Source organism: Pongo abelii, chromosome 20 (genome assembly GCF_028885655.2).
Source record: "Pongo abelii isolate AG06213 chromosome 20, NHGRI_mPonAbe1-v2.0_pri, whole genome shotgun sequence".
In the NCBI taxonomy this organism is placed as follows: Eukaryota; Metazoa; Chordata; class Mammalia; order Primates; family Hominidae; genus Pongo; species Pongo abelii.
The window spans coordinates 771,446-798,020 of NC_072005.2; the positions used below are offsets into that span (position 1 = coordinate 771,446).

Consider the following 26,575-nt stretch of genomic DNA (forward strand, 5'->3'; position numbering starts at 1 on the left):
CCACCTCTTTTGCATATTGGCACCCACAATCCACCGCGTCTATGAGGCCAGTATAAAGCGGTAAAATTATGATAAGATATGGGATTTTACGTGATCGAAGACACCAAAGTAAGCGTAAGCACGAAAGTTGTTCTGCAATATGCCACTGTAGGAAATTATACTAAATATGAAACTGGCCATAAGTTATCCTAATCGTAAGGTGATTTGATTGAAGGGCTTTAAATAAGTGTGACGGGGATTCACGGATCGTGCTCGCTTCGGCAGCACATATACTAAAATTGGAACGATACAGAGAAGATTAGCATGGCCCCTGCGCAAGGATGACACGCAAATTCGTGAAGCGTTCCATATTTTTGCTGTAATCCGCAGCTCGTCACCTCGATTGGCTTGTCTTGCCCGGATCCTGCCATGACGTCACTGGCCCTGTGACGTCATAGCCTTCCCATGTCCATCTCCAGTGGCACTACTGAGATTGGCGATAGGACAAGCTGGCGGTCTCACCTCCTGCGTGGCGCTGTGCCGCCTGCCCCAGTAGCCTTCGCGCAGCAATAAATAAATAAGTGCTCTTCAGGGGCACTTACTGAGTGCCGGTTGCGTACACAAGAGGATACTATGGTATTTGGGTTTTTTTGTTGTTTGTTTGCTTAAGACGGATTCTCGCTCTGTCGCCCAGGCTGGAGCGCAGAAGCGCGATCTCGGCTCTCTGCAACCTCCGCCTCCCGTGTTCAAGCGATTCTCCTGCCTCAGCCTCCCAAGTAGCTGGGCTTACAGGCATGCGCCACCACGCCCGGCTAATTTTATATTTTTAGTAGAGACTGGGTTTCTCCATGTTGGTCAGGCTGGTCTTGAACTCCTAACCTTAGGTGATTTGCCCGCCTCGGCCTCCCAAAGTACTGGGATTACAGGAATGAGCCACCACACCTGGCCGAGACAGGGTTTTTTGTAGAGCCATGTTGCCTATGGTCTGAACTCTTGGGCTCAAGCAATCTGCCTGCCTCAGCCTCCCAGAGTGCTGGGATTACAGGTGTGACCCACCAAGCCCGCCAAAAAAAATGTGTTTTTTTGTTTTGTTTTGTTTTTTTGAGACGCAGTCTCACTCTGTCGCCCAGGCTGGAGTGCAGTGGCGTGATCTCGGCTCACTGCAACCTCCGCCTCTTGGGTTCAAGCAATTCTCTGCCTCAGCCTCCTGAATAGCTGGGATTGCAGGCTTCCGCCACCACACCCGGCTGATTTTTTTGTATTTTTAGTAGAGACCAGGTTTCATCATCTTGGCCAGGTTGGTACTGAACTCCTGACCTCGTGATCCACCCGCTTCAGCCTCCAAAAGTGCTGGGGTTACAGGCGTGAGCCACCGCGCCCGGCCCCCTAAAAAATGTTTTTTAAAAATTAACTGAGGACGGTGGTGCATGCCTGTAATTCCAGCTACTTGGGAGGCTGAGGTGGGAGGATTGCTTGAGTCCAGGAGTTGGACGCTGCAGTGAGCCATGATCGTATCCCTACGCTCCAGGTTGGATGACTAAGTGAGACCCTGTGTCTAAAAAATAAAAAGTAAAAAAGCCAACAGTCAGAATTTTTAGCTTTTTTGAGTAACTGCTCCACTCTGCTGTTGTAGAGAAAATGCAGCCGTAAATGATACATAAATGGATGGGCACAGCTGTGTGCCAATAAGGCTTTGTCTAAAGACACTGGAATTTGAATGTTATGTAATTTCCACATTTGATAGAATCGTTTTCATCTTTTGGGGTTTTTTTTCAACCACTTAAAAATGTAAGAGCCATTCTTAGTTCACAAGCCATACAAAAATAGGCTGCAGCTGGATTTGGCCCACAGGTCAAGAACACAGCTGTCCAAGAGAAAGACAAGCAAATAACAAACATAACTTTAAGTGTTCTGGTAGCCACAGTAAAACAACTAAAAAAGAGCAAGTGAAATTAATTTTAATAATATATTTTACACATCTCAAGTTACCCAAACAAGGCCAGGCACGGGGGCTCATGCCTGTAATCTCAGCATTTTTGGAGGCTGAGGCGGGAGGATCATTTCAGCCCAGGTGTTCAAGACCAGCCTGGGCAACATAATGAGATCCCGTCTCTACGAAAAATACCAAAAATTAGCTGGGCACGGTGGTGTGTGCCTGTGGTCCCAGCTACTTGGGAGGCTGAGGCAAGAGGATTGCTTAAGCCAAGGAGTTGGAGGCTGCAGTGAGCTGTGATGGCACCATTGCACTCCAGCCTGGGCAACAGAGCAAGACCCCACCTCATTAAAAAAAAGTGGCCGGGCGCAGTGGCTCACGCCTGTAATCCCAGCACTGTGGGAGGCCGAGGCGGGAGGATCATGAGGTCAGGAGATCGAGACCACCCTGGCGAACACGGTGAAACCCTGTCTCTACTAAAAATACAAAAATATTAGCTGGGCGTGGTGGTGGGCGCCTGTAGTCCCAGCTGCTTGGGAGGCTGAGGCAGGAGAATGGCCTGAACCCGGGAGGTGGAGCTTGCAGTGAGCCTAGATCGCACCACTGCACTCCAGCCTGGGTGACAGAGCGAGACTACGTCTCAAAAAAAAAAAAAAAAAAAAAGTTAACTGAGATGCTACATCCTTTTTGGTACCAAGTCTTCAGAATCTGGTGTGTTTCCCATCCATGGGGTGTGCCAATATGGATACCAGTGCTTCCTCAGAAATACTCATCTCCACAGTATTTAGATTTACAGCTTTTATACTGAAAAGGAAAATTCACACACACTAACATATTTAAAATATACATGAGGCTGAGCACAGTGGCTCATGCCTGCAATCCCAGCACTTTGGGAGGCTGAGGCAGGAGGATCACTTGAATCCAGACTGGGCAACATAGCGAGACCCCATCTCTACAAAAAATTTAAAAATTAGCTAGGCATATGGCACATGCCTGTAGTCCCAGATACTCAGGAGGCTGAGGCAGGAGATCACTTGAGTCCAGGAGGTCGAGGCTGCAGTGAACTACATTTGCACCACTGCACTCCAGCCTGGGTGACAGAACAAGACCTTGTTTCAAATATCTATATCTTTACATTTATATGTATAATGTGTATATATGTGTGTATTTATGTATTTGAAAACTTTAATGTGTGTGTACATATATATATAGTCAAAAACGGAAATCATGTCAATTTTTTATTTTTAACTGAAATTAATTGAAATAGCCCGGCCACGGTGGCTCACACCTATAATCCCAGCATTTTGGAAGGCTGAGGCCGACGGATCACTTGAGGTCAGGAGTTCAAGACCAGCCTGGCCAACATGGTGAAACCCGCACCCCTACTAAAAATGCAAAAATTAGCCACGCATGGTGGCGCGCGCCTGTGGTCCCAGCTACTCGGAGTCCCAGCTACATATATATGTGTATTTATATATATATGTTTTCAAAAAATGGAATCTAGTGCCAGTTTTTAATTTTTAATTGAAATTTAAGAACAGGAAGTATTTGCCGGGTGCGGTGGCTCACACCTGTAATCCCAGCACTTTGGGAGGCCGAGGCGGGCAGATCACGAGATCAGGAGATGGAGACCATCCTGGATAACATGGTGAAACCCCGTCTCTACTAAAAATACAAAACTTAGCTGGGTGTGGCAGCATGTGCCTGTAGTCCCAGCTGCTGGGGAGGCTGAGGCAGGAGAATGTCATGAACCCGGGAGGTGGAGCTTGCAGTGAGCCAAGATTGCGCCACTGCACTCCAGTCTGGGTGACAGAGAGAGACTCCGTCTCAAAAAAAATAAATAAATAAAATAAAATAAAAAGAATATGAAGTATTTGCTTCCCTGATGGCACCAGCCACACTTCCAGTGCTCAGTAGCCCCATGGCCAGTGGCTATAGTAGTAGATAGTGCCACATTGAAAATTTCCTTCATCTCAGAATAACAGAAATGGTCAGCACTGGTCTAAAATGACATGGGTCGGCCAGGTGCAGTGGCTCAAGCCTGTAATCACAGTACTTTGGGAGGCTGAGGCGGGTGGATCACCTGAGGTCAGGGGTTCAAGACCATCCTGGCCAACATGGTGAAACCCCATCTCTACTAAAAATAAAATAAAATAAAATAAAATGTGTCAAACTCCTATTGATGCTTCAAAACCCCAACTCCCTTGCCTCCTCTTACATGCAGCTTTCCTTGATTCCTCCGACAGAGCCCCAACTCTCCCTCCAGTTCCTCCAGCCCCAAGCCTCTCATTCTGTCCTGTACTTGCTAATATAGGGAAACAGGGTGGGTGGGGTGGGGGGGGTTCCGCCTGTGCTGGCTCATACAGGGAATCCGGGTTGGGGGTCGGCCTGTGCCAGCTCTGTCTTCCTGGGCATGGGCTGGGCCAGAGCTAAGGTCTCCTTAGAGCCAGCATTGCCTGGCAGGAGACTGTCCCGGAGACTTTTTAATAATTTATTATTATTAGGTGGGTTTTTTGTTTTGTTTTGTTTTTTGTTTTTTTTTTTTGAGACGGAGTCTTGCTCTGTCGCCCAGGCTGGAGTGCAGTGGCGCGATCTCGGCTTACTACAACCTTTACCTCCTGGGTTCAAGTGATCCTCCCACCTCAGCCTCCTCAGTAGCTGGAATTACAGGCATGTGCCCCCATGCCCAGCTAATTTTTGTATTTTTAGTAGAGACGGAGTTTCGCCATGTTAGCCAGGCTGGTCTGGAACTCCTGACCTCAAGAGATCCACCCGCCTCAGCCTCCCAAAGTGCTAGGATTACAGGCGTGAGCTACTCGGATTTTTATTTTTATTTATTTATTTATTTATTTTTAGAGACAGGCTCTTGCTCTGTTGCCCAGGCTGGAGCGTAATGTTGTGATGATAACTCACTGCAGCTTCGACCTCCTGGGCTCAACGGATCCTCCCCCTTCGGTCTCAGCCTCCCAAATAGCTAGAACTCCAGGTGCAAGCTACCGCACCCAGTAAGAATCCTATTCTTTTGGACTGACAAACTCCTACTTATCCAACAAAGCCCCAGCTCCAATGGCCCCTTCTGTGAGGAACCTGCCCTGGTTCCCTAGTCCACCTCCCAGCTAGTAGAGTTCCCTGGGAAGCGGTTAGACGCCTCTAAGTGGCAGAGGGGGCCCTCATTCCTGCCCCAAAGGTAGCCTTCTCCCCTCCCCTTTCTGGCAGAAGAGGAGTATGAGACGGAGAAAGAGTGAGAGCCGCCCACGAGCTCTGAGCAGGGAGCCCGCAGGAGTGCCACGTCGAGGCGGCCTCGGCCCCTCCCTGCCTCAGTTTCCCGTGTCATCAAAGGGGGCGAGGGGCCCCTCCGGGCCTCTGGTGACGGGGGTGCTGTGCCCTGGCGGGGGTCCGGGGGCGACCGAGGGGGCTCAGGAAGTCCGCGGCCGCAGGAATTCGGCGCCTCCAGGCCTTATAAGGACATTTGCGCTCCGGGCCAATCAGCGGCGGGGGCGTGGCGCGCGGAGCCCAGCGCGTCCCAACCCCGCGCCAGCCCGGCGGGCCCGTCCCGTCCCGTCCCGTCCAGCCCCGTCCCGCCGCCCGCCCGCCAGCCATGAGCTCCACGCAGTTCAACAAGGGCCCCTCGTACGGGCTGTCGGCCGAGGTCAAGAACCGGGTGAGTGAGGGGCGCCCCTTGTCCCCCCGACAGCGCGGCCGTCGCACGCTCCGACCCGTGCAGGAGCCCCCAGGCCCCCCGGCACCTCCCGGGCAGGGAGCTTGGAGACCCGGGGCGGAGGGACCCTTGTTCTCCCTGACGCCTGGTGGGGGGATGTTTGCGGGCACCCCCTGAGGCTCCCGCGAATCTTGGGGAGCACCCAGGTCTGAGATCTGGGGGACGAGTGACCCATTCACCCCCCGCCAACATCTAGGGGTAGTTGGGTCTGACTTCCTCCCCTCGCCATGGCCCCAGGACCCCCACGTGTGAAGCCCCTGGCGCCCTCTCAACCTTCGAGAAGGTCCGTTCAAGGTCCGACAACGCGCTGGGGGTCTGGGGGGGACCCCAGCAACCCCGTCATCTCCTGGCCACACTTCTGCTTTTGGGGCCTCTTAGCTTTGGGAGGGGAAGGGGCATGGCCGAGTGGTTTTTGAGAAGTGTTACCCCCCCACAAACAGGAATTTCCTGGCCTCTGGGACACCTTGGGGGTGTCTTGGGGGGAGGGGCGGTAGCTGCTTTGCACGTTCTTTGTCCCCATCTGACAAATTTAAACGGATAACAAAGAGGTTCTCTGAAGGTGGCCCTAAGATATGTGGGGTTTTGCAGCCTGGAAAGAAGAGCTGGGGCCTGGCAGGTCGCGGTGGCTCACGCCTGTAATCCCAGCACTTTGGGAGGTGGAGCTGGGTGGATGGCTTGAGCCCAGGGAGTTCGAGACCAGTCTGGGCAACATGGCGAAACCCCATCTCTAAAAACAAGCCAGGGCTAGGGGAGACACTTTTTAAGAAAGCACTTGTGGTTCTGACTCAGAGAGGGCCAGACACTTCTGCAGGGTCACACAGCAGGGTCCTGGACAAGATTCCCAGGGAAAGTGGGGGGCGGGGGTTGTGATGCCAGACCCACGGAGAGGACCAGGACCTGACCCTCCAGGACCTTCCAGCTGGAGGGGGGTGTCGTCCCCGCCCACCCCCTTCCCCGACGCCCACTGGGCCCCTGGGAAGGTGTCCTTACAGCTGACTTCTGCAGGGGAACCTGCCTCTGCACGCTCTGAGGGCACCGGTCCTGCCAGCCCCAACAGCCGACTGGAGGGAGAATTCCTGCTTCTCCGCTGTGAGCCCCTCCAAGCCTTCAGACCAGCTCTTGGCCAAAAAGGGAGGCTGAGGCTTGGGGTGGTGAAGGCCTGAGCCAGGGTCCCCAGCCCGGGGCTCACGACTCCTTCTTCAAGGAGCCATCTGCACGCTGCATTCATAGAGCCCCCCGTGCAGTGGGGTGGGCACCCTGCCGCACCCTGCACACATCCGGCTAAGGGCACCGGTGTCCACAGGGACCCAGAGACGTCGTTCCAGCTGCCCAGGGCCACACAGCCCACAAGTGACAGGGCCAAGACCGGAACCCAGTACCTGCTGGGCCTGCGGAAGTGGGAGCGAGCATAGGAGGGTGGGGCGGCTTCCGGAGACGGCGTGGGGTGGGGTGGGGCAGGCTGATACCTGCCCTGGCGGGGGTGAGGACAGAGGCTGGAAGAGCCGCTTAGCAGGCTCCCCGCGCAACCCTCAGTCTGTCCGTTTGGAGGGTGGGCGAGGCGTCGGCCGGCTTGCCGGGGTCACGGAAGGGTCGCATCCCAATTAGAAACCAGCTTCCCCCTGGCTTCCGCTTGAAACAGCCGGAGGACCCCCCCCCCCCGCTTCCCCGTGGCTCAGTTTACTCCCGGCTGGACGGCACGGAGGCAGCTCGGATCCACAGTGTCTGCGGCCTTGCATCCCGGCTTGGGGGTCCGGACCCGCTGGGAACAGCTGGTTCAGATTTAGCCGGGGAGGCAGCGCGCATTCCTGGCAGTTTGTGGTGAACAGGAATGTGCTGGAAGGCCGGCGGCCGGGCAGCGGGGGGCGGGGGCGGGGGGAGGACGGCAGCCGCTGGGGGTGGGGCCAGGGGACCTGGGCCCCTGAGCCGGCAGAGACGCGGCGCAGCTGGGCAAGGCGGGGCTGTGTACCCAGCAGCCGCCGTTCTCATTCCTCGGGATCAAAGTTGCCGGCTGGGCGGGGCTGCCCCCGGGCCTGGGAAGCCAACCTGGGTGGGCTGTGAGCTGGTACTGGGGGGCCTCCCCGCCTTTGCCTCCTCTGGGCTACGAGCTGTTTCCAGGCAGGTGCCAGCTCAGGGGACCCTACCCAAATAATCCCAGGAAGAGATGAGGAAGCGGAGGCTGAGGGGAGCTGTCCGCGGGAACCTGGGGAGATGAGTCCCAGGCTGGGGGGGGAACTGTCCGCGGGAACCTGGGGAGTTGAGTGCAGAGCACGGAGAGGGATTTGATTTTTTTTTCTTTCTTTCTTTTCTTTTTTTCTTTTTTTAAGACAGAGGCTCACTCTGTTCCAGGCTGGAGTGAAGTGGCCCGATCTTGGCTCACTGCCTCCTCTGCCTCCTGGGTTCAAGCGATTCTCCTGCCTCAGCCTCCCAAGTAGCTGGGATTACAGGTGTTCACCACCACGCCCAGCTCATTTTTGTATTTTAGTAGAGATGGATTTCACCAGGTGGGCTAGGCCGGTCTTGAACTCCTGACCTCAGATGATCCGCCCGCCTTGGCCTCCCAAAGTGCTGGGATTGTATGTGTGAGCCACCGCACCCGGCCCAAACCCTACTTTATTTTCCCTCCAGCGTTTATCTCCCGCTCCCGCTACGCGACCTGCCCCCTTGCTTATGGCCTGCTATACGCTTTGCCGTCTGCCTCAGTGCTGTCTCCGCGGTCACTAGTGCCTGGATAGGGACACTCAAGGTCCCCACCGGTGCACACCCACTGCCCAGGAGCACACAGCCCATTCCCCACGGCGGTGTCTCAGAGCACCGAAGGCCAAGAAAGCTGGAATGGCCGGGTGCAGAAAGGTGGCAGGGAATCGGTGGCAAGGAGCCAGGTGCGTGACTAGAGGCGGTCAGCCTCCGGGGCAGCTCCTTTGGGAGTTGCTAAGAAGCAGGATCGGGGCTGGCCGCGGTGGCTCACGCCTGTAATCCCAGCACTTTGGGAGGCTGAGGCGGGCAGATCACGAGGTCAGGAGATCGAGACCATCCTGGCTAACACGGTGAAACCCCATCTCTATTAAAAAGACAAAAAATTAGCCGGGCGTGATGGCGGGTGCCTGTAGTCCCCAGCTGCTCAGGAGGCTGAGGCAGGAGAATGGCATGAACCTGGGAGGCGGAGCTTGCAGTGAGCCGAGATCGCACCACTGCACTCCAGCCTGGGCGACAGAGTGAGACTCTGTCTCAAAAAAAATAAAAAAGAGGTGGTGGTTGCACAACATTGCAGACGCACGAAATGCTGTTAAATGGTGCACTTTCAGGTGGTTGAAGTGGTAAATGTCAGGTGTGATGTAGTGGGGAGGTGAGAAAGCAGGGCGCTGAGGCAGATCCGGCCAGGTTTGTCCTGCACCCGGAGTGGATTAGAGCTGATGTTTATCAGTGAGTTCTGAGCCGGTTGTCGGCCTGCTTGGAGGGCGGTTTATCTGTGCCCGCCTGCAGTGGCTGGGGTACCCCCTGATGATGGGAAAAGGGAGCATCTGTGTGGGTGTGGTGAGGGGGGACCTCCAGGCCCCTCTGTCTGCTGTTGCCCTGGAGTCCCCGGCCCCACCCTCTCCAGAGCTTCTGGGGGACTCCTGCTGGGGGTGCCCCCACCCCAGCTCAGTCTCGTGCCCTTTGCTCCACCAGCTCCTGTCCAAATATGACCCCCAGAAGGAGGCAGAGCTCCGCACCTGGATCGAGGGACTCACCGGCCTCTCCATCGGCCCTGACTTCCAGAAGGGCCTGAAGGACGGAACTATCTTATGCACGTGAGTACACACAGGGACACGGGCTGTCTCACACTTAACAAATCTTGGTTTTTCTCACTTTTTTTTTTTTAATTAAGAAATTTTTGGGGGGCCAAGCGTGGCGCCTCATGCCTGTAATCCCAGCACTTTGGGAGGCCGAGGAGGGTGGATCTCGAGGTCGGGAGTTCGACACCAGCCTGGCCAAAATGGTGAAACCCCGTCTGTACTAATAATACAAAAAAATTAGCCAGGCGTGGTGATAGGCATCTGTAATCCCAGCTACTCGGGAGGCTGAAGCAGGAGAATCGCCTGAACCCGGGAGGTGGAGGTTGCAGTGAGCTGAGATCACACCATTGCACTCCAGTCTGGGTGACAGAGCGAGACTCCATCTCAAAAAAAAAAAAAAAAAAAGTTAGCTGGGCGTGGTGGCTAAATAAATAAATAATTTTTTTTTGAGGCGGAGTCTCACTGTGTTGCCCAGGCTGGAGTGCAGTGGCACGATCTTGGCTCACTGCAACCTCCACCTCCTGGGTTCAAGTGATTCTCCTGCCTCAGCCTCCCGAGTAGCTGGGATTACAAGCAACTGCCACCATGCCCAGCTAATTTTTTTTGTATATTTAGTAGAGATGGGGTTTCACCATGTTGGCCAGGCTGGTCTTGAGCCCTTGACCTCATGTGATCTGCCTGCCTCGGCCTTCCAAAGTGCTAGGATTACAGGCCTGAGCCACCAAACCCAGCCAAAGATTACTTTATAAGAGTGGAAACTTGAGGCCCGGGATGGTGGCTCACGCTTGTAATCCCAGCACTTTGGGAGGTTGAGGTGGACGGATCACGAGGTCAGGAGATCGAGACCAGCCTGGACAACACGGTGAAACCCCATCTCTACTAAAAATGCAAAAATTAGCTGGGTGTGGTGGCAGGTGCCTCTAATCCCAGCTACTCAGGAGGCTGAGGCAGGAGAATCACTTGAACCTGGGAGGTAGAGGTGGCAGTGAGTCTAGATAGTGGCATTATACTCTAGTCTGGGTGACAGAGCTAGACTCCGACTCAAAAAAAAAAAAAAAAAGAGTGGAAACTGAGGTCCAGGGAGAGGCAGTGAGTTTGCCCAGGAAGGCGTGAGCTTGGCTGAGATCAGCATCGGGTCTTCACAGTTCCTCGCTGCTCACGGAGGTTTCTGTTTCCCCCACCCCATGTTGTGCCCTCCAGACTCATGAACAAGCTACAGCCGGGCTCCGTCCCCAAGATCAACCGCTCCATGCAGAACTGGCACCAGGTGAGGGGCTGGTGGGTTGGAGTAGGGATGGTGCTGGGGGCCCATCTAACAGGTGGGGAGACTGAGGCCCACTCACTGTCCCTCTCCTGCCTCTTCCCAGCTAGAAAACCTGTCCAACTTCATCAAGGCCATGGTCAGCTACGGCATGAACCCTGTGGACCTGTTCGAGGCCAACGACCTGTTTGAGAGTGGGAACATGACGCAGGTGCAGGTGTCTCTTCTCGCCCTGGCGGGGAAGGTGAGGCTCAGAGAGGGGCAGCCACCTGCCCAGAGTCACACAGCGAGGTGGATGTAGCTGTTGCATTCACTCGTTTGCAAATTTTTGTTTGTTTGTTTTTGAGTCGGAGTCTCACTCTGTCACTCAGGCTTGAGTGCAATGGCGTGATCTCAGCTGACTGCAACCTCCAACTCCCGGGTTCAAGCGATTCTCCTGCCTCAGTCTCCCGAGTAGCTGGGATTACAGGCACCTGCTACCACGCCTGGCTAATTTTTGTATTTTTAGTAGAGACTGGGTTTCACCATGCTGGCCAGGCTGCTCTTGAACTCTTGACTTCAAGTGATCTGCCTGCCTCGGCCTCCCAAAGTGCTGGGATTACAGGCGTGAGCCCCTGCGCCCAGCCTCGTTTGCAAATATTTCTGAGCATCCGCGAGATGCCAGACACTTCAGATTCCTTGGTGAATAGGAAAGACATGGTCTACCCGTTTATGGAGTTCAGTCTGATGGCGGAGGCATGCAAAAGTGAACACAGCATTTTATTATGCATTATATGTAAGCTCTGGCCAGGCGTGGTGGCTCACACCTGTAATCCCAGCACTTTGGGAGGCCGGGGTTGGAGAATCGCTTGACACCAGGAGTTTGAGACCAGCCTGGCCAACATGGTGAAACCCCATCTCTGCTAAGAATACAAAAATTACCTGGGTGTGGTGGTGCATGCCTGTAATCCCAGCTACTCGGGAGGCTGAGCCCAGGAGTTAGAGGTTGCAGTGAGCTATGATCACACCACTGCTCTCCAGCCTGGGCAACAGAGCAAGACTCTCTCAAAAAATGATAATAACAAAAGTAATAAATAAGCTCTGAACTGGGAGAAATGCCTTGAAGCAGAAGAATTAGACGAATGTTGAGCATCTAGTGACCCTCAAACCCAGACCGGGAGCGTGGGTGGGACATGGTGTTTGGTGTAGATGGGGAGCGTGGGTGGGACGGTGTCTAGTGTAGACCGGGAGCGTGGCTGGGACGGTGTCCAGTGTAGACTGGGAGCGTGGGTGGGACATGGTGTTTGGTGTAGACCAGGAGCGTGGGTGGGACGGTGTCTGGTGTAGAACGGAACGGGAGTGTGGGTGGGCCACGGTGTCTTGTGCAGCCCGGGAGCGTGGGTGGGACGGTGTCCGGTGCAGCCCGGGAGCGTGGGTGGGCCACGGTGTCCGGTGCAGCCCGGGAGCGTGGGTGGGACGGTGTCCGGTGCAGCCCGGGAGCGTGGGTGGGCCACGGTGTCCGGTGCAGCCCGGGAGCGTGGGTGGGACGGTGTCCGGTGCAGCCCGGGAGCGTGGGTGGGCCACGGTGTCCGGTGCAGCCCGGGAGCGTGGGTGGGACACGGTGTCCGGTGCAGCCCGGGAGCGTGGGTGGGACACGGTGTCCGGTGCAGCCCGGGAGCGTGGGTGGGCCACGGTGTCCGGTGCAGCCCGGGAGCGTGGGTGGGCCACGGTGTCCGGTGCAGCCCGGGAGCGTGGGTGGGCCACGGTGTCCGGTGCAGCCCGGGAGCGTGGGTGGGCCACGGTGTCCGGTGCAGCCCGGGAGCGTGGGTGGGCCACGGTGTCCGGTGCAGCCCGGGAGCGTGGGTGGGCCACGGTGTCCGGTGCAGCCCGGGAGCGTGGGTGGGCCACGGTGTCCGGTGCAGCCCGGGAGCGTGGGTGGGCCACGGTGTCCGGTGCAGCCCGGGAGCGTGGGTGGGCCACGGTGTCCGGTGCAGCCCGGGAGCGTGGGTGGGCCACGGTGTCCGGTGCAGCCCGGGAGCGTGGGTGGGACACGGTGTCCGGTGCAGCCCGGGAGCGTGGGTGGGACACGGTGTCCGGTGCAGCCCGGGAGCGTGGGTGGGACACGGTGTCCGGTGCAGCCCGGGAGCGTGGGTGGGACACGGTGTCCGGTGCAGCCCGGGAGCGTGGGTGGGACACGGTGTCCGGTGCAGCCCGGGAGCGTGGGTGGGACACGGTGTCCGGTGCAGCCCGGGAGCGTGGGTGGGACACGGTGTCCGGTGCAGCCCGGGAGCGTGGGTGGGACACGGTGTCCGGTGCAGCCCGGGAGCGTGGGTGGGACACGGTGTCCGGTGCAGCCCGGGAGCGTGGGTGGGACACGGTGTCCGGTGCAGCCCGGGAGCGTGGGTGGGACACGGTGTCCGGTGCAGCCCGGGAGCGTGGGTGGGACACGGTGTCCGGTGCAGCCCGGGAGCGTGGGTGGGACACGGTGTCCGGTGCAGCCCGGGAGCGTGGGTGGGACACGGTGTCCGGTGCAGCCCGGGAGCGTGGGTGGGACACGGTGTCCGGTGCAGCCCGGGAGCGTGGGTGGGACACGGTGTCCGGTGCAGCCCGGGAGCGTGGGTGGGACACGGTGTCCGGTGCAGCCCGGGAGCGTGGGTGGGCCACGGTGTCCGGTGCAGCCCGGGAGCGTGGGTGGGCCACGGTGTCCGGTGCAGCCCGGGAGCGTGGGTGGGCCACGGTGTCCGGTGCAGCCCGGGAGCGTGGGTGGGCCACGGTGTCCGGTGCAGCCCGGGAGCGTGGGTGGGCCACGGTGTCCGGTGCAGCCCGGGAGCGTGGGTGGGCCACGGTGTCCGGTGCAGCCCGGGAGCGTGGGTGGGCCACGGTGTCCGGTGCAGCCCGGGAGCGTGGGTGGGCCACGGTGTCCGGTGCAGCCCGGGAGCGTGGGTGGGCCACGGTGTCCGGTGCAGCCCGGGAGCGTGGGTGGGCCACGGTGTCCGGTGCAGCCCGGGAGCGTGGGTGGGCCACGGTGTCCGGTGCAGCCCGGGAGCGTGGGTGGGCCACGGTGTCCGGTGCAGCCCGGGAGCGTGGGTGGGCCACGGTGTCCGGTGCAGCCCGGGAGCGTGGGTGGGCCACGGTGTCCGGTGCAGCCCGGGAGCGTGGGTGGGCCACGGTGTCCGGTGCAGCCCGGGAGCGTGGGTGGGCCACGGTGTCCGGTGCAGCCCGGGAGCGTGGGTGGGCCACGGTGTCCGGTGCAGCCCGGGAGCGTGGGTGGGCCACGGTGTCCGGTGCAGCCCGGGAGCGTGGGTGGGCCACGGTGTCCGGTGCAGCCCGGGAGCGTGGGTGGGCCACGGTGTCCGGTGCAGCCCGGGAGCGTGGGTGGGACACGGTGTCCGGTGCAGCCCGGGAGCGTGGGTGGGACACGGTGTCCGGTGCAGCCCGGGAGCGTGGGTGGGACACGGTGTCCGGTGCAGCCCGGGAGCGTGGGTGGGCCACGGTGTCCGGTGCAGCCCGGGAGCGTGGGTGGGCCACGGTGTCCGGTGCAGCCCGGGAGCGTGGGTGGGCCACGGTGTCCGGTGCAGCCCGGGAGCGTGGGTGGGCCACGGTGTCCGGTGCAGCCCGGGAGCGTGGGTGGGCCACGGTGTCCGGTGCAGCCCGGGAGCGTGGGTGGGCCACGGTGTCCGGTGCAGCCCGGGAGCGTGGGTGGGACACGGTGTCCGGTGTAGACCGGGAGCGTGGGTGGGACACGGTGTCCGGTGTAGAACGGAACGGGAGCGTGGGTGGGACACGGTGTCTCGTGCAGCCCGGGAGCGTGGGTGGGACACGGTGTCCGGTGTAGACCGGGAGCGTGGGTGGGACACGGTGTCCGGTGCAGCCCGGGAGCGTGGGTGGGACACGGTGTCCGGTGCAGCCCGGGAGCGTGGGTGGGACACGGTGTCCGGTGCAGCCCGGGAGCGTGGGTGGGACGGTGTCCGGTGTAGAACGGAACGGGAGCGTGGGTGGGACACGGTGTCTCGTGCAGCCCGGGAGCGTGGTTGGGACACGGTGTCTGGTGTAGACCGGGAGCGTGGGTGGGACGGTGTCTGGTGTAGAATGGAACGGGAGTGTGGGTGGGACACGGTGTCTCGTGCAGCCCAGGAGTGTGTGTTTGTGACACGGTGTCTTGCGTAGAAGGAACAGCAAGGTCTTGACATTGGAACTGGCTTGGGCTGTTAGAGGAAGGGGGAGCTGGTTTTCTCCTGGGGTAACTGCTCCAAATGGTGTTTTCAGAAGCCCCCTGTGGCTCCCTGTAACCTCACGTGGGGAATGGCGGTCAGGGAGGAGCCGGGCGCAGACATCCCAGTGAGAGGCAGAGCCAATGGCCTGGCCGTGGTGCCCAGGGATTGGTAGGAGGAAGTGGTGGAAGGTGAGAGAGGAGGCGAAAACCACGTCCTCATCCCCAGAATTCTTGGCCTGAGCCCTGGAAAGCTGAGCTGTTGCCTAAGGCAAGGTACGCTGGGATGAAACAGCCCCATGGGCCGGGCGCAGTGGCTCACGCCTGTAATCCCAGCACTTTCCAAGGTTGAGGCGGGTGGATGACTTGAGGCCAGAAGTTCAAGACCAGCCTGGCAACATGGTGAAACCCTGTCTCTACTAAAAATACAAAAATTAGCCCGGTGTGGTGGTGCACGCCTCTAATCCTAGCTACTTGGGAGGCTGAGGCAGGAGAATTGCTTGAACCCGGGAGGAGGGGGTTGCAGTGACTGGAGATCACGCCACTGCACTCCAGCCTGGGTGACAGAGCCAGACTCCATCTCAAAAATAAAAATAAAAAACTGAAACAACTGTATGATTGGTGTGTGGAGTGCGTGGAGTCCCAGACACCTGAGAGATGTGCCTGTGGGGGCTCTGCCCGGCAGGCAGAGGGGACAGGCCGCAGCCTGGTCTCTGTGCCGCCCCCGGGGCCTGGATCTAGGGTCCCTGGCTGCCCTCTGCTGGTACTCCCGGCCCCTTTCCCTCACCCAGGCCAAGACTAAGGGGCTGCAGAGCGGGGTGGACATCGGCGTCAAGTACTCGGAGAAGCAGGAGCGGAATTTCGACGACGCCACCATGAAGGCTGGCCAGTGCGTCATCGGGCTGCAGGTAGGCGACAGCTCCCCCAGCCCCAGGGACCACAGCGTTGGGGGACCACGGTGTTGGGGGACAGCAGCGTTGGGGGACAACGGCATGGAGCCCTGTGGTCCCTCAAGTTCAGGGAGGGACCGGAAGCTTGTTGGTTGCAGTCTGACCTCTCCCGCGAACCTCCCTGCAGATGGGCACCAACAAATGCGCCAGCCAGTCGGGCATGACCGCGTACGGCACGAGGAGGCATCTCTATGACCCCAAGAACCATATCCTGCCCCCCATGGACCACTCGACCATCAGCCTCCAGATGGGCACGAACAAGTGCGCCAGCCAGGTGGGGCTCGCCCGGGTGCCCCCGACTCCTCTGCCTGCCCCTGCACACCCTGTGGTCTCGGCCCCTCCCCGGGGCCACCTCCGGGTTCTCTCCCCGCTCTGGGTCTCAGCCCCTTCCCTAGACCACCTCTGGCTTCCCTCCCGCTCTCTGTCTCCGCCTTGGATTTCAGCCTCTGTCATTTCCACCTGGCTGTGGGTCTCTAGGGAAGTTACTACCTCACCCTGTCTCATTTTCCTTTAAGGACTGCCCAAAGGTCCACCCAATTCTTTTTTTTTAATCTTTATTTATTTTATTTATGTATTTATTTTGAGACAGGATCTCACTCTGTTGTCCAGGCTGGAGCGCAGTGGTGCAATCTCGGCTCACTGCAACCTCCGCCTCTGGGCTCAGGTGATCCTCCCACCTCAGCCTCCTGAGTAGCTGGGATTACAGGCATGTGCCACCACGCCCAGCTAATTTTTTTTTTTTGAGACGGAATCTCCCTGTGTTGCCCAGGCTGGAGTGCAGAGGCAGGATCTCGGCTCACTGCAACCTCCGCCTCCTGAGTTCAAGAGATTCTCCTTCCTGCATCACCCTCCCGAGTAGCTGGGACTACAGGTGCATGCTGCCACGCCCGGCCAATTTTTGTATTTTTAGTAGACATGGGGTTTCACCATGTTGCCCAGGCTGGTCTCGAACTCCTGAACTCAGGCAATCCACCCGCCTCGACCTCCCAAAGTGCTAGGATTACAGGCGTGAGCCACCGCGCCCTGCCACACCCAGCTAATTTTTGTATTTTTAGTAGAGACAGGGTTTCACTGTGTCAGGCTGGTCTTGAACGCCTGACCTCAGGTGATCCTCCCACCTCAGCCTCCCGAGGAGCTGGGATTACAGGCATATGCCACCACGCCCAGCTAATTTTTGTATTTTTGGTAGAGACGGGGTTTCACTGTGTTGGCCAGGCTGGACTCGAACTCCTGACCTCAGGTGATCCTCCCACCTCGGCCTCCCAAAGTGCAGGGATTACAGGCGTGAGCCCCTGCGCCCAGTGAAGGTCCCCTCTTCTCTCCACCATGACCTGCTCCACCCCTCCTTCCTCTCCAGGTGGGCATGACGGCTCCCGGGACGCGGCGGCACATCTATGACACCAAGCTGGGAACCGACAAGTGTGATAACTCCTCCATGTCCCTGCAGATGGGCTACACGCAGGGTGCCAACCAGAGTGGCCAGGTCTTCGGCCTGGGCCGGCAGATATATGACCCCAAGTACTGCCCGCAAGGCACAGTGGCCGACGGGGCTCCCTCGGGCACCGGCGACTGCCCCGACCCGGGGGAGGTCCCTGAATATCCCCCTTACTACCAGGAGGAGGCTGGCTACTGAGGCTCCCAGCACGCTCTCTCCCCACATCGTCTCCCCGTCTGGGTTTTTGGGTTTTTCTGTGTTTTCATCTTTTTTTTTTCTTAACCGGTTCAGTGCTGCCAGTCAACCAAGGATCTGTGAGTGTCAGTGTGGGATCAGGCAGCAGAGCTTTTTTCCCCTTTGCCTTGATCCTTCGCAAGACTGAGCCACTGGGCTGTGGGGGAAGGGGTCAAGGCCATATCCCAATACGTGTAGGGCGAGGGTCCCTGCTGGCACGTTCAGGCTGTGCTGGGAAGAAGAGACCTGGGCTTGGAAGGAACCGGTCCCTGAAGGTTTCTGGTTGCCTCGCCTCTTCCCCCTTTTGTCAGCTGAGCAGTTTGTGGTTTCTGTGCCCGCAAGTTTCAGGAAGTATTCACAAAAGAAAAATACATTTTTTTTTTCCCGAGGAGTGGGGCAGGGACAGTGGAGAGGGTGCTAGGAAATGAGTCCCCTGGGAAAGGGGACCCGGCCATGAAGCTAAATATCTCCGGCTCCCAAGTGACTGGATTTCCCTAGGACCTTCAGACCAACAGACCTCAGACCCTCAGACCTGCCCCGGGGCCAGGTGGGGAAAGTGAAATTCTGAGTTGTTGGGGCTAAGCCTGACCCCCCTCTCCATGCTCCCCACCCCAACCCACTCTGGCCTCAGTAGATTTTATTTTCAGTTGTGGTTGTTGCCCAGGCTGGAGTGCAGTGGCGCCATCTTGGCTCACTGCACCTCCACCTCCCAGGCTCAAGCGATTCTCCAGCCTCAGCCTGCTGAGTAGCTAGGACTGCAGGTGCTCCACCACGCCCGGCTAATTTTTGTATTTTTAGTAGAGACGGGGTTTCCCCATGTTGGCCAGGCTGGTCTTGAACTCCTGGCCTCAGGTGTGATCCGCCTGCCTCTGCCTCCCCAAGCGCTGAGATTACGGGTGTGAGCCACCATGCCCAGCCCCTCAGTAGGTTTTAAGGAGCCCGCAGCCCTCCTCCCTTCTGGGCCCGACCAGCTTATACTGCTCCATCTTCCCCGGCCACATGCCCCGCCAAGTACTGCACAGGGACCCCCCACCCAGGGGCCCTGCTCCATGAGATAATGTGAAATACGACTGTGGACCAAACGCAATAAAACCTCTGTTTGTAAGAAGAGAAGGTGGCCAAGAGAGTTGGCGTCGATGAGGGCGTGTTTTGCTTTGATGCTTTTGTGGGGAGAGAGGAGTTCTTGGGGGATGGGGGGATCAAGGGGAAAATGTCCACCTCACCATTGGGAGGAGGAGCAAAAGCTGAAGCCACAGGTGAGTCTGAGTGGAATGAATGATTTGAAGGGCCGGGACTTGGGGTAGAGGGAGAGGCTGGGCTTCCTGGCCGGTTGGAGAGGAGGCAGTTCCCTCAAAGGCCCCCCATGCGCTCTGGCTGCACCCTACCTTACAGCGCAAGCCTCGTGGCCTCAGCCTGGATGTCTCCCCGTTGGCGAACTCCTATTTATCCTCAAAGCCCCAACGGCAATGCCACCTCCTGCCGCGGGAGCCCTCTCCGCGCCTCTCACTCTCCCCAGCGCCTTCAAAGCTGTGGACCCACACGCTCCCATTTCAGCTTCACCTCCAGCTTGAAGAGTTTATTTCAACTCTTCTTCCAGAGTGGGAAACGGGTTTTCCTCAAAATCAGGGTAGCCACTATAATTGGAGACTCTAGAATGTTGGGGGCCCCCTCCCCCTTCTGCCATCCTCTGCAGAAGCCGAGGAGCGTTCGTGGAATGAATAAATGAATGAATGACTCTAGTGAAACCCCCACTTTACAGATGGACTAGTGGAGTCCCAGAGTCTGGACTAGACTAGAGGGAGCCTGGCCAGCCCTGGGGACAGCGGGGACAGAGGGAAGTCCTGCAATTCGGAGCTGCGGTATTGCAGCCGGCTATGCAACGTGGGGAGGCAGCCTGGCTCCCCAAAGACAGCGCAGCCTCGTTCCCGGAGGCCGGCCCGCTTGGTACCTGCCGGGCACTCCGCCACCCTACGGTGATGCAGCAAGAGCCGGGCGGTCCCTTTAAGAAACCCGGCTAGGCGAGGCCCTTCTGTGATCCCGCCTCCTCCCTTGGCTCGCGCAGCTCCGACGGAGCAGGCCCATGAGTGACGGGCAGGTCGCCCAATAGTAGCGTGCAGAGGCAGGGGCGTGCCCCGGCGCTGCAACCTGCTCGGGCAAGCTTAGCGCGCTTGGCTTAAGGGGCGGCGCGCTCCCTTCCTGCTGCTGGGCGGAGGGAAGGCGGCAAGAGCTGCGGAGCCCCTGGAACGGTGAGAAGGACTCGGAGAGGCAGGAAGGCCCGAGACTCGAGAATGGGGGGTTGGGGCCGGGAGGGACGCAAGTTCCCTGGGAATTAGGGGGTCCAGCCTCTGACCCTTCCTTTCCTTCCGGTGAGTGTTGACGGCGGCTGAATTGACCACTAATTCTCAAGGGGGACATCGGACATCTGGGACCCTTAAGAGGGCCTTTGCCGATCACACACCTGCAGCCCCCTGCCCGTTAGAACTCCTGCACTCCCCCTTACCCCGTTTTACAAATGGAGAAACTGAGGCCGCTCCCCCAGATCCTAAGTCCCGCTTGATGTAAAGGAAAGAACCCTGGCTTAAGGGTCTGGGTCTGAGGTCCCACTTCCGGCCTGGTCACCTTTAGCAACTTCCTGCCCCTCTGTCAGCGTCAGATTCTCCATCTGTGTCACAAGTGGACTGGCCCAAGGAAAAGAGATCAGGAATCGCTGGCTCCAGGAGTCTCTATCCCAGCCCCTTCGCCTGACTCTTTCTCTGGCTCCCGCGGTCCCTCTGAGCGATCAATGCTACATAAGGTGTGGGCAGAGCCGGGGTCGTGCCTCCAGCTGTGCGACTGCCTGTCTCTCTGGGTGCCTGGGTTTGCTTTCTTGGGCCTCGGTTTCCACTTCTGTAGAGTGGGGTGATAGTCCAGCCCTTCCGCTGGGCGTGTGAAATGTCCAGCGCTGCCAATATTCGTTGCTGTTATCTTTGGAGAACAGTGAGGGGAAAGGAACCCTTGCCTGGGCTGGGTCAGGCAGGAGGCTGGGGGTCAGGACCTGGAAGAGGCTTCCAGGTGAGGCTTGGGGTGGAGCCTGGTGACGAAAGCGTTAAGCCCAAACTCGGTCCCTGGAGGATTAGGGGATGGTCTTTAAGTCCCCAGCTGTCAGCCCTGCTCAGAGCGACAGTCCTGGCAGCCAATCCGATGCGAGGATGGCTGCGGGTTGCGCTCCCATTGGTTTACTCCATCCCTGGGGTAGCGGAGCCCCTTTATCAAGTGACTTCTGTTTGCCTCGTTCTAATCAGAGCTTCCAGGAACCCTGCGCTGTGGGATAGAGGAATGAGGTTCAGAAAGGGGCAGGGAGTTGCCCGCAGCCGCACCGCACGTCTTCAGCCCGACCGTTGTCCTGACCTCTCTGTCCCGTCCCCTGCCCAGTTTCACCATGGCCTTCTGGACACAGCTGAGGCTGCTGCTCTGGAAGAATTTCATGTATCGCCGGAGACAGCCGGTAACGCCCCAGTGTGCGGCCAGGGCCGGGTGGGCAGGCAGCCCCCACTGTCCCCCACCATCTTCCACCTATTCTCCCCCAGGTCCAGCTCCTGGTCGAATTGCTGTGGCCGCTCTTCCTCTTCTTCATCCTGGTGGCTGTTCGCCATTCCCACCCGCCCCTGGAGCACCATGAATGTGAGCCCCCCCCAGGGACCAGGCACTTTGTGTGTGTAGGGGAAGGCAGATGGGTCACCCGTGCACAGGGATCCCCAGTGCACGTCAGGGAGCCTTCACCAGGCCGCCAATACATGGCATGGGAGTGAGCTCTCCATCGCTGGAGGCATGCAAGCGGTGCCGGGCGACCCGATGGGGGTGGAGTCAGGCAGAGTCCACAGGGCCTCAGCACCAGGCATCTCCCCGCAGGCCACTTCCCAAACAAGCCACTGCCATCGGCGGGCACCGTGCCCTGGCTCCAGGGTCTCATCTGTAACGTGAACAACACCTGCTTTCCGCAGCTGACCCCGGGCGAGGAGCCCGGGCGCCTGAGCAACTTCAACGACTCCCTGTGAGCCAGAGGCAGTGGGTGCGGCCGGCCTGCAAACTTGGGGCTGCAATGCCGGCCGGAACCCCGCCTCCTGCCCTCTCTCTGTCCCCAGGGTCTCCCGGCTGCTAGCCGATGCCCGCACTGTGCTGGGAGGGGCCAGTGCCCACAGGATGCTGGCTGGCCTAGGGAAGCTGATCGCCACGCTGAGGGCTGCACGCAGCACGGGTGAGGAGGCCGGGGGGCCTCTGGCAGGGCTGAGCTCTGAGCCTCAACTTGCCGGGCAGTGAAATGGGCACAGGGTGGGGGTGGGTGCCTCAGGCCAACGTTGCCCCAGCCCCATGCTCCCCTGCGCTCCTCCCCCAGCCCAGCCTCAACCAACCAAGCGGTCTCCGCTGGAACCACCCATGCTGGATGTCGCGGAGCTGCTGACGTCACTGCTGCGCACGGTAGGGTGTGGGGGCGGGACCGCGCTGACTTCCTGGAACACTGCACTGGAGATGTCCTGGCACTGCCCCACCCCTGGCCAAGGACCTCTCGTTCCAGGCATCCAGGTTGTCCCTGGTCCCTGTGGTGATGCTGCTTGTCCTGTCTGGGCCCAGACAGAGTGTGTCTGACCCAGTGATGAAGTCTGTGAGATCTCGAATGCGTCCCTTTGCCTCTCAGAGCCTCAGTTTCCCTATTTGTAAAGTGGGGGCTATGATAGTATGGTCTGCCTGGGAACTGGCCAGAGCGCTGGACCTCTAGTGAGAGCTCAAAGTCATTGTAACCCTTGTGGTCTTTCTTCCCAGGAATCGCTGGGGTTGGCACTGGGCCAAGCCCAGGAGCCCTTGCACAGCTTGTTGGAAGCAGCTGAGGACCTGGCCCACGAGGTACGAGGCCCCACTCATCCTCAACCCCCATGGAGGCAACGTTGGCAGGCAGCCTGCACCGGGAGGGTCTGGGGCAGCCCGGGCACTTCCCTTGGGTGGGTTTTCAGGAGAATTAGACAGCAAGAGGGAGAGGCTGCCCCTGGCCCAGTGCCCTGCCCTGGTTAGGGCTTGGAGGTGGGATCATTGCCAGCTCTATCTGGTAACCTCTCTCTAGCTCCTGGCGCTGCGCAGCCTGATGGAGCTTCAGGCACTGCTGCAGAGACCCCGAGGGACCAGTGGCCCCCTGGAGTTGCTGTCAGAGGCCCTCTGCAGTGCCAGGGGACCTAGCAGCACAGTGGGCCCCTCCCTCAACTGGTACGAGGCTAGTGACCTGATGGAGCTGGTGGGGCAGGAGCCAGAATCGGCCCTGCCAGATAGCAGCCTGAGTGAGTGACTGACCTTGGTTTCCCCTCTTGAGAAGTGGAGCTGTGGGCAGGGGGGCAGGGCCTCATGGCACCCCCATCCCAGGCCCCGCCTGCTCGGAGCTGATTGGAGCAGTGGACAGCCACCCGCTGTCCCGCCTGCTCTGGAGACGCCTGAAGCCTCTGATCCTGGGGAAGCTACTGTTTGCACCAGATACACCTTTTACCTGGAAGCTCATGGCCCAGGTGGGAGCAGCCTGGATGCTGGGGTGGGAGGGTGGCGGCCAGAGCCCATTCAGTACCCTCAGTCCAGGTGGGCCAGGGCCAGGCCGGAGGGTCACGGAAACTGGGTTTGAAGAAGTAGGAGTTAGCCGATGGAGGGGATCAGCATGTGCAGAGGATCAGAGGCACATGCAGGAGCAAGGCAGAGGGGGCAGGGGGTGGGCAGAGGTCCTCAGAGGAGGAGAGGGTCATCAGTGGAGGGGGTGCTGTCCACAGGTGAACCGGACCTTTGAGGAGCTCGCCCTGCTGAGGGATGTCCAGGAGGTGTGGGAGATGCTGGGACCCCAGATCTTCACCTTCATGAATGACAGTTCCAATGTGGCCATGCTGCAGGTGTGCGGGGGTGCTGGGGAGGTGGGATGTGGCTCCCCAGTGAGGAGGGTAGACAGGCCCGGTGGATGGGAAGGTGGGCTCCGTGCAGACCCCCACTTTTTTTTTTTTTTTTTTTTTGAGTTGGAGTCTCGCTCTGTCGCCCAAGCTGGAGTGCAGTGGCATGATCTCGGCTCACTGCAACCTCCACCTCCCGGGTTCAAGCAATTCTCCTGTCTCACCCTCCCGAGTAGCTGGGACTACAGGCGCGCACCAGCACACCCGGATGATTTTTTATTTTTATTTTTAGTAGAGACAGGGTTTAACCATGTTAGCCAGGATGGTCTCGATCTCCTGACCTTGTGATCCACCTGCCTCGGCCTCCCAAAGTGCTGGGATTACAGGCGTGAGCTACCACACCCTGCTTTTTTTTTTTTTTTTTTTTTTAAGAGATGGAGTCTCACTCTGTTGCCCAGGCTGGACTGCAGTGGCAAGATCTTGGCTCACTGCAACCTCCGCCTCCCGGATTCAAGCAATTCTCCTGCTTCCGCCTCGCAAGTAACTGGGATTACAGGCATGCGCCACCACTCCCGGCTAATTTTTGTATTTTTAGTAGAGATGGGCTTTCACCATGTTGGCCAGGCTGGTCTCGAACTCCTGACCTCAGGTGATCCGCCCGCCTCGGCCTCCCAAAGTGCTGGGATTACAGGCCTGAGCCACTGTGCCCGACCCAGACTCTCACTTTCACCTGTGCCCCCCAGCGGCTCCTGAAAATGCAGGACGAAGGAAGAAGGCAGCCCAGACCTGGAGGCCGGGAACACATGGAGGCCCTGCGATCCTTTCTGGACCCTGGGAGCGGTGGCTACAGCTGGCAGGACGCACATGCTGATGTGGGGCGCCTGGTGGGCACGCTGGGCCGAGTGACGGAGGTGAGGGCCCGTCCACCTGCGGGGTCTGTTTCAGTGGGGAGGCAGGGCCCATCCTAGTGTTCCCACCCTGGTGTTCCCAGGGGGAGGCGGGCCTGGCCCTAGTAAGAGCCTGGGATTTGTAGAGATCTCAGGAGGGAGCCGGCCGTGGGCCTACGGGGGGAAAACACGGCCCAGCCCCGAGGTCCGGGGGAGGAGCGGAGTGGTCTAGGAGGCAGGCGGACCCCAGCGCCTAGGACTCACCCCCGAATCCCACAGTGCCTGTCCTTGGACAAGCTGGAGGCGGCACCCTCAGAGGCAGCCCTGGTGTCGCGGGCCCTGCAACTGCTCGCGGAACATCGATTCTGGGCCGGCGTCGTCTTCTTGGGACCTGAGGACTCTTCAGACCCAACAGAGCACCCAACCCCAGACCTGGGCCCCGGCCACGTGCGCATCAAAATCCGCATGGACGTTGATGTGGTCACGAGGACCAATAAGATCAGGGACAGGTCAGGCGAGGGAGGGGGTGGGGAGGAGGGACTGGGCGGGGCCAAGAGCGTGGTGGGTGGGGCCAGGCAGCATTCAGCCTGTTGGAGACCATGATAGACAGGATCTGGGCTGTATCAACGGTGGTATGGTAGCCAGAGCCCAGGGCTCCTTAGACCAATAGGGGCCCGTGATAGGCGGGGCCTAGGTACATGAGGGGCGTGGCCATGGGCCTGAGATAAGATGAGAGCAGGTATAGGTTGAGGGCAATGGTGGGCGGAGCCAGGTATGTTATTAGGCCCCTGGAATAAGGGTGGAGCTAAAATTTCACCGGTTGCTGAGCACAGTAGATCCTGCCTGTTATTTCAGAACTTTGGGAGGCCAAACTGGGAGAATCTCTTGAGGACAGGTATTCGAGACTAGCCTGGGCAACATAGTGAGACCGCCTCCCCCCCGCCCCGCTCCCCCACCAACCTCACGAAAATATCTTTAAAAATTAGCCAGGTGAGGCTGGGCATGGTGGCTCACGCCTGTAATCCCAGCACTTTGGGAGGCCTAGGCGGGTGGATCACGAGGTCAGGAGATCAAGACCATCCTAACACGGTGAAACCCTGTCTCTACTAAAAAAAAAAGTACAAAAAATTAGCCGGGCGTGGTAGCACTCGCCTGTAGTCCCAGCTACCCAGGAGGCTGAGGCAGGAAAATCGCTTGAACCCGGGAGGCGGAGGTTGCAGTGAGCCGAGATGGCGCCACTGCACTCCAGCCTGGGAGATAGAGTGAGACTCCGTCTTAAATAAATAAATAAATAAATAAATAAATAAATAAAATTAGCCAGGCGACTTGGGAGGCCGAGCTGGGGGGATCGTTTTATCCCGGGAGGTCAAGGCTGCAGTGAGCTATGATTGCAGCTCTTCACTCCAGCCTGGGTGACAGAGCAAGACCCTGTCTCAGAAAAAAGTTATTCAGGGCGGGGCCCCGGGAGTTTCTAGCCCTTCCCTACAACCGGCCACCATGCCCCTCTCGCAGGTTTTGGGACCCTGGCCCAGCTGCGGACCCCCTGACCGACCTGCGCTACGTGTGGGGCGGCTTCGTGTACCTGCAGGACCTGGTGGAGCGCGCAGCCGTCCGCGTGCTCAGCGGCGCCAACCCCCGGGCCGGCCTCTACCTGCAGCAGATGCCCTATCCGTGCTATGTGGACGACGTGTGAGCTCTGGCACCCCTCCCCGCTCTTCCCCCGGCGGGAAGGTCCCGGGTGTTGGGGTGGGCCCGGGCTCTGTTGGGAACCTTCCTGCGGTCCAGGCTGCGAACTTTGCACCTTTACACCACTCCACGTGACCTGCTGCAGCGGGAGGAGCAGGGGACTCTGAGGGTCTGGGGGCCCCCGGCGCAGGGAGAGCCTGGCCTGCGCTGATGCCTGAGAGCCAGAGGCTGGCTGGATCAGGGTCCAAGGAACAGGGAGGCGAATCTTCCCGCCTTGAGATCCCGGGACACGAACCAGTCGTGCCAGATGGTGGGCGGAGTGGGGGTCTGCGGAGGGTCTCCAGCCTCCACCCCAGCCGTCCCCACCCCAGGTTCCTGCGTGTGCTGAGCCGGTCGCTGCCGCTCTTCCTGACGCTGGCCTGGATCTACTCCGTGACACTGACAGTGAAGGCCGTGGTGCGGGAGAAGGAGACGCGGCTGCGGGACACCATGCGCGCCATGGGGCTCAGCCGCGCAGTGCTCTGGCTAGGCTGGTTCCTCAGCTGCCTCGGGCCCTTCCTGCTCAGCGCCGCGCTGCTGGTTCTGGTGCTCAAGGTGGGGGCGCCTCAGCCTGCCCGGCTGCAGAATGGGTGCGCGGGAGGG

General features: G+C 59.2%; 2 protein-coding genes, 1 long non-coding RNA gene and 1 other non-coding gene across 13 annotated transcripts in view; 3 read left to right on the forward strand and 1 right to left on the reverse strand.

The window, feature by feature from the left end:
- Positions 1–823, reverse strand: part of LOC134760677 (uncharacterized) — a 129,340-nt gene extending 128,517 nt beyond the window's left edge. The window contains exon 1 of the long non-coding RNA XR_010138540.1: positions 286–823. This is a non-coding gene — a long non-coding RNA (uncharacterized LOC134760677). The remainder of the gene's footprint in view (positions 1–285) is intronic.
- Positions 249–355, forward strand: LOC112130258 (U6 spliceosomal RNA). The gene has a single exon (XR_002912530.1). It is a non-coding gene; the product is annotated as a U6 spliceosomal RNA (small nuclear RNA).
- Positions 824–5,484: 4,661 nt separating the features above from the next.
- CNN2 (calponin 2) lies at positions 5,485–18,577 on the forward strand. Its single transcript, NM_001131129.1, is given in 7 exon segments — positions 5,485–5,573; positions 9,297–9,418; positions 10,604–10,670; positions 10,771–10,908; positions 15,645–15,761; positions 15,931–16,077; positions 17,161–18,577. Coding segments are annotated over 7 exon segments (930 nt in total). The 5' UTR covers positions 5,485–5,510; the 3' UTR covers positions 17,437–18,577.
- A 1,033-nt stretch (positions 18,578–19,610) lies between these two features.
- ABCA7 (ATP binding cassette subfamily A member 7) overlaps positions 19,611–26,575 on the forward strand; it is a 30,633-nt gene continuing 23,668 nt past the window's right edge. For 7 of the 10 annotated variants that reach the window (XR_010138541.1, XM_024238278.3, XM_063719813.1 and 4 more), the window contains exons 1-15: positions 19,612–19,718; positions 20,120–20,266; positions 20,754–20,956; positions 21,039–21,132; positions 21,361–21,502; positions 21,594–21,706; positions 21,845–21,927; positions 22,270–22,350; positions 22,565–22,775; positions 22,858–22,997; positions 23,250–23,366; positions 24,104–24,271; positions 24,527–24,756; positions 25,760–25,936; positions 26,305–26,527. Coding sequence is in view for 9 of the 10 variants with exons in the window: in XM_024238278.3 (XP_024094046.3) it covers positions 20,891–20,956; positions 21,039–21,132; positions 21,361–21,502; positions 21,594–21,706; positions 21,845–21,927; positions 22,270–22,350; positions 22,565–22,775; positions 22,858–22,997; positions 23,250–23,366; positions 24,104–24,271; positions 24,527–24,756; positions 25,760–25,936; positions 26,305–26,527 (1,845 nt within the window). In the remaining variant the exon portion in view is untranslated. Of the gene's footprint in view, positions 19,719–20,119; positions 20,267–20,753; positions 20,957–21,038; positions 21,133–21,360; positions 21,503–21,593; positions 21,707–21,844; positions 21,928–22,269; positions 22,351–22,564; positions 22,776–22,857; positions 22,998–23,249; positions 23,367–24,103; positions 24,272–24,526; positions 24,757–25,759; positions 25,937–26,304; positions 26,528–26,575 lie in introns of all 10 variants that reach the window. The other 3 variants (XM_054538540.2, XM_063719816.1, XM_054538541.2) reach the window with 2 other exon arrangements.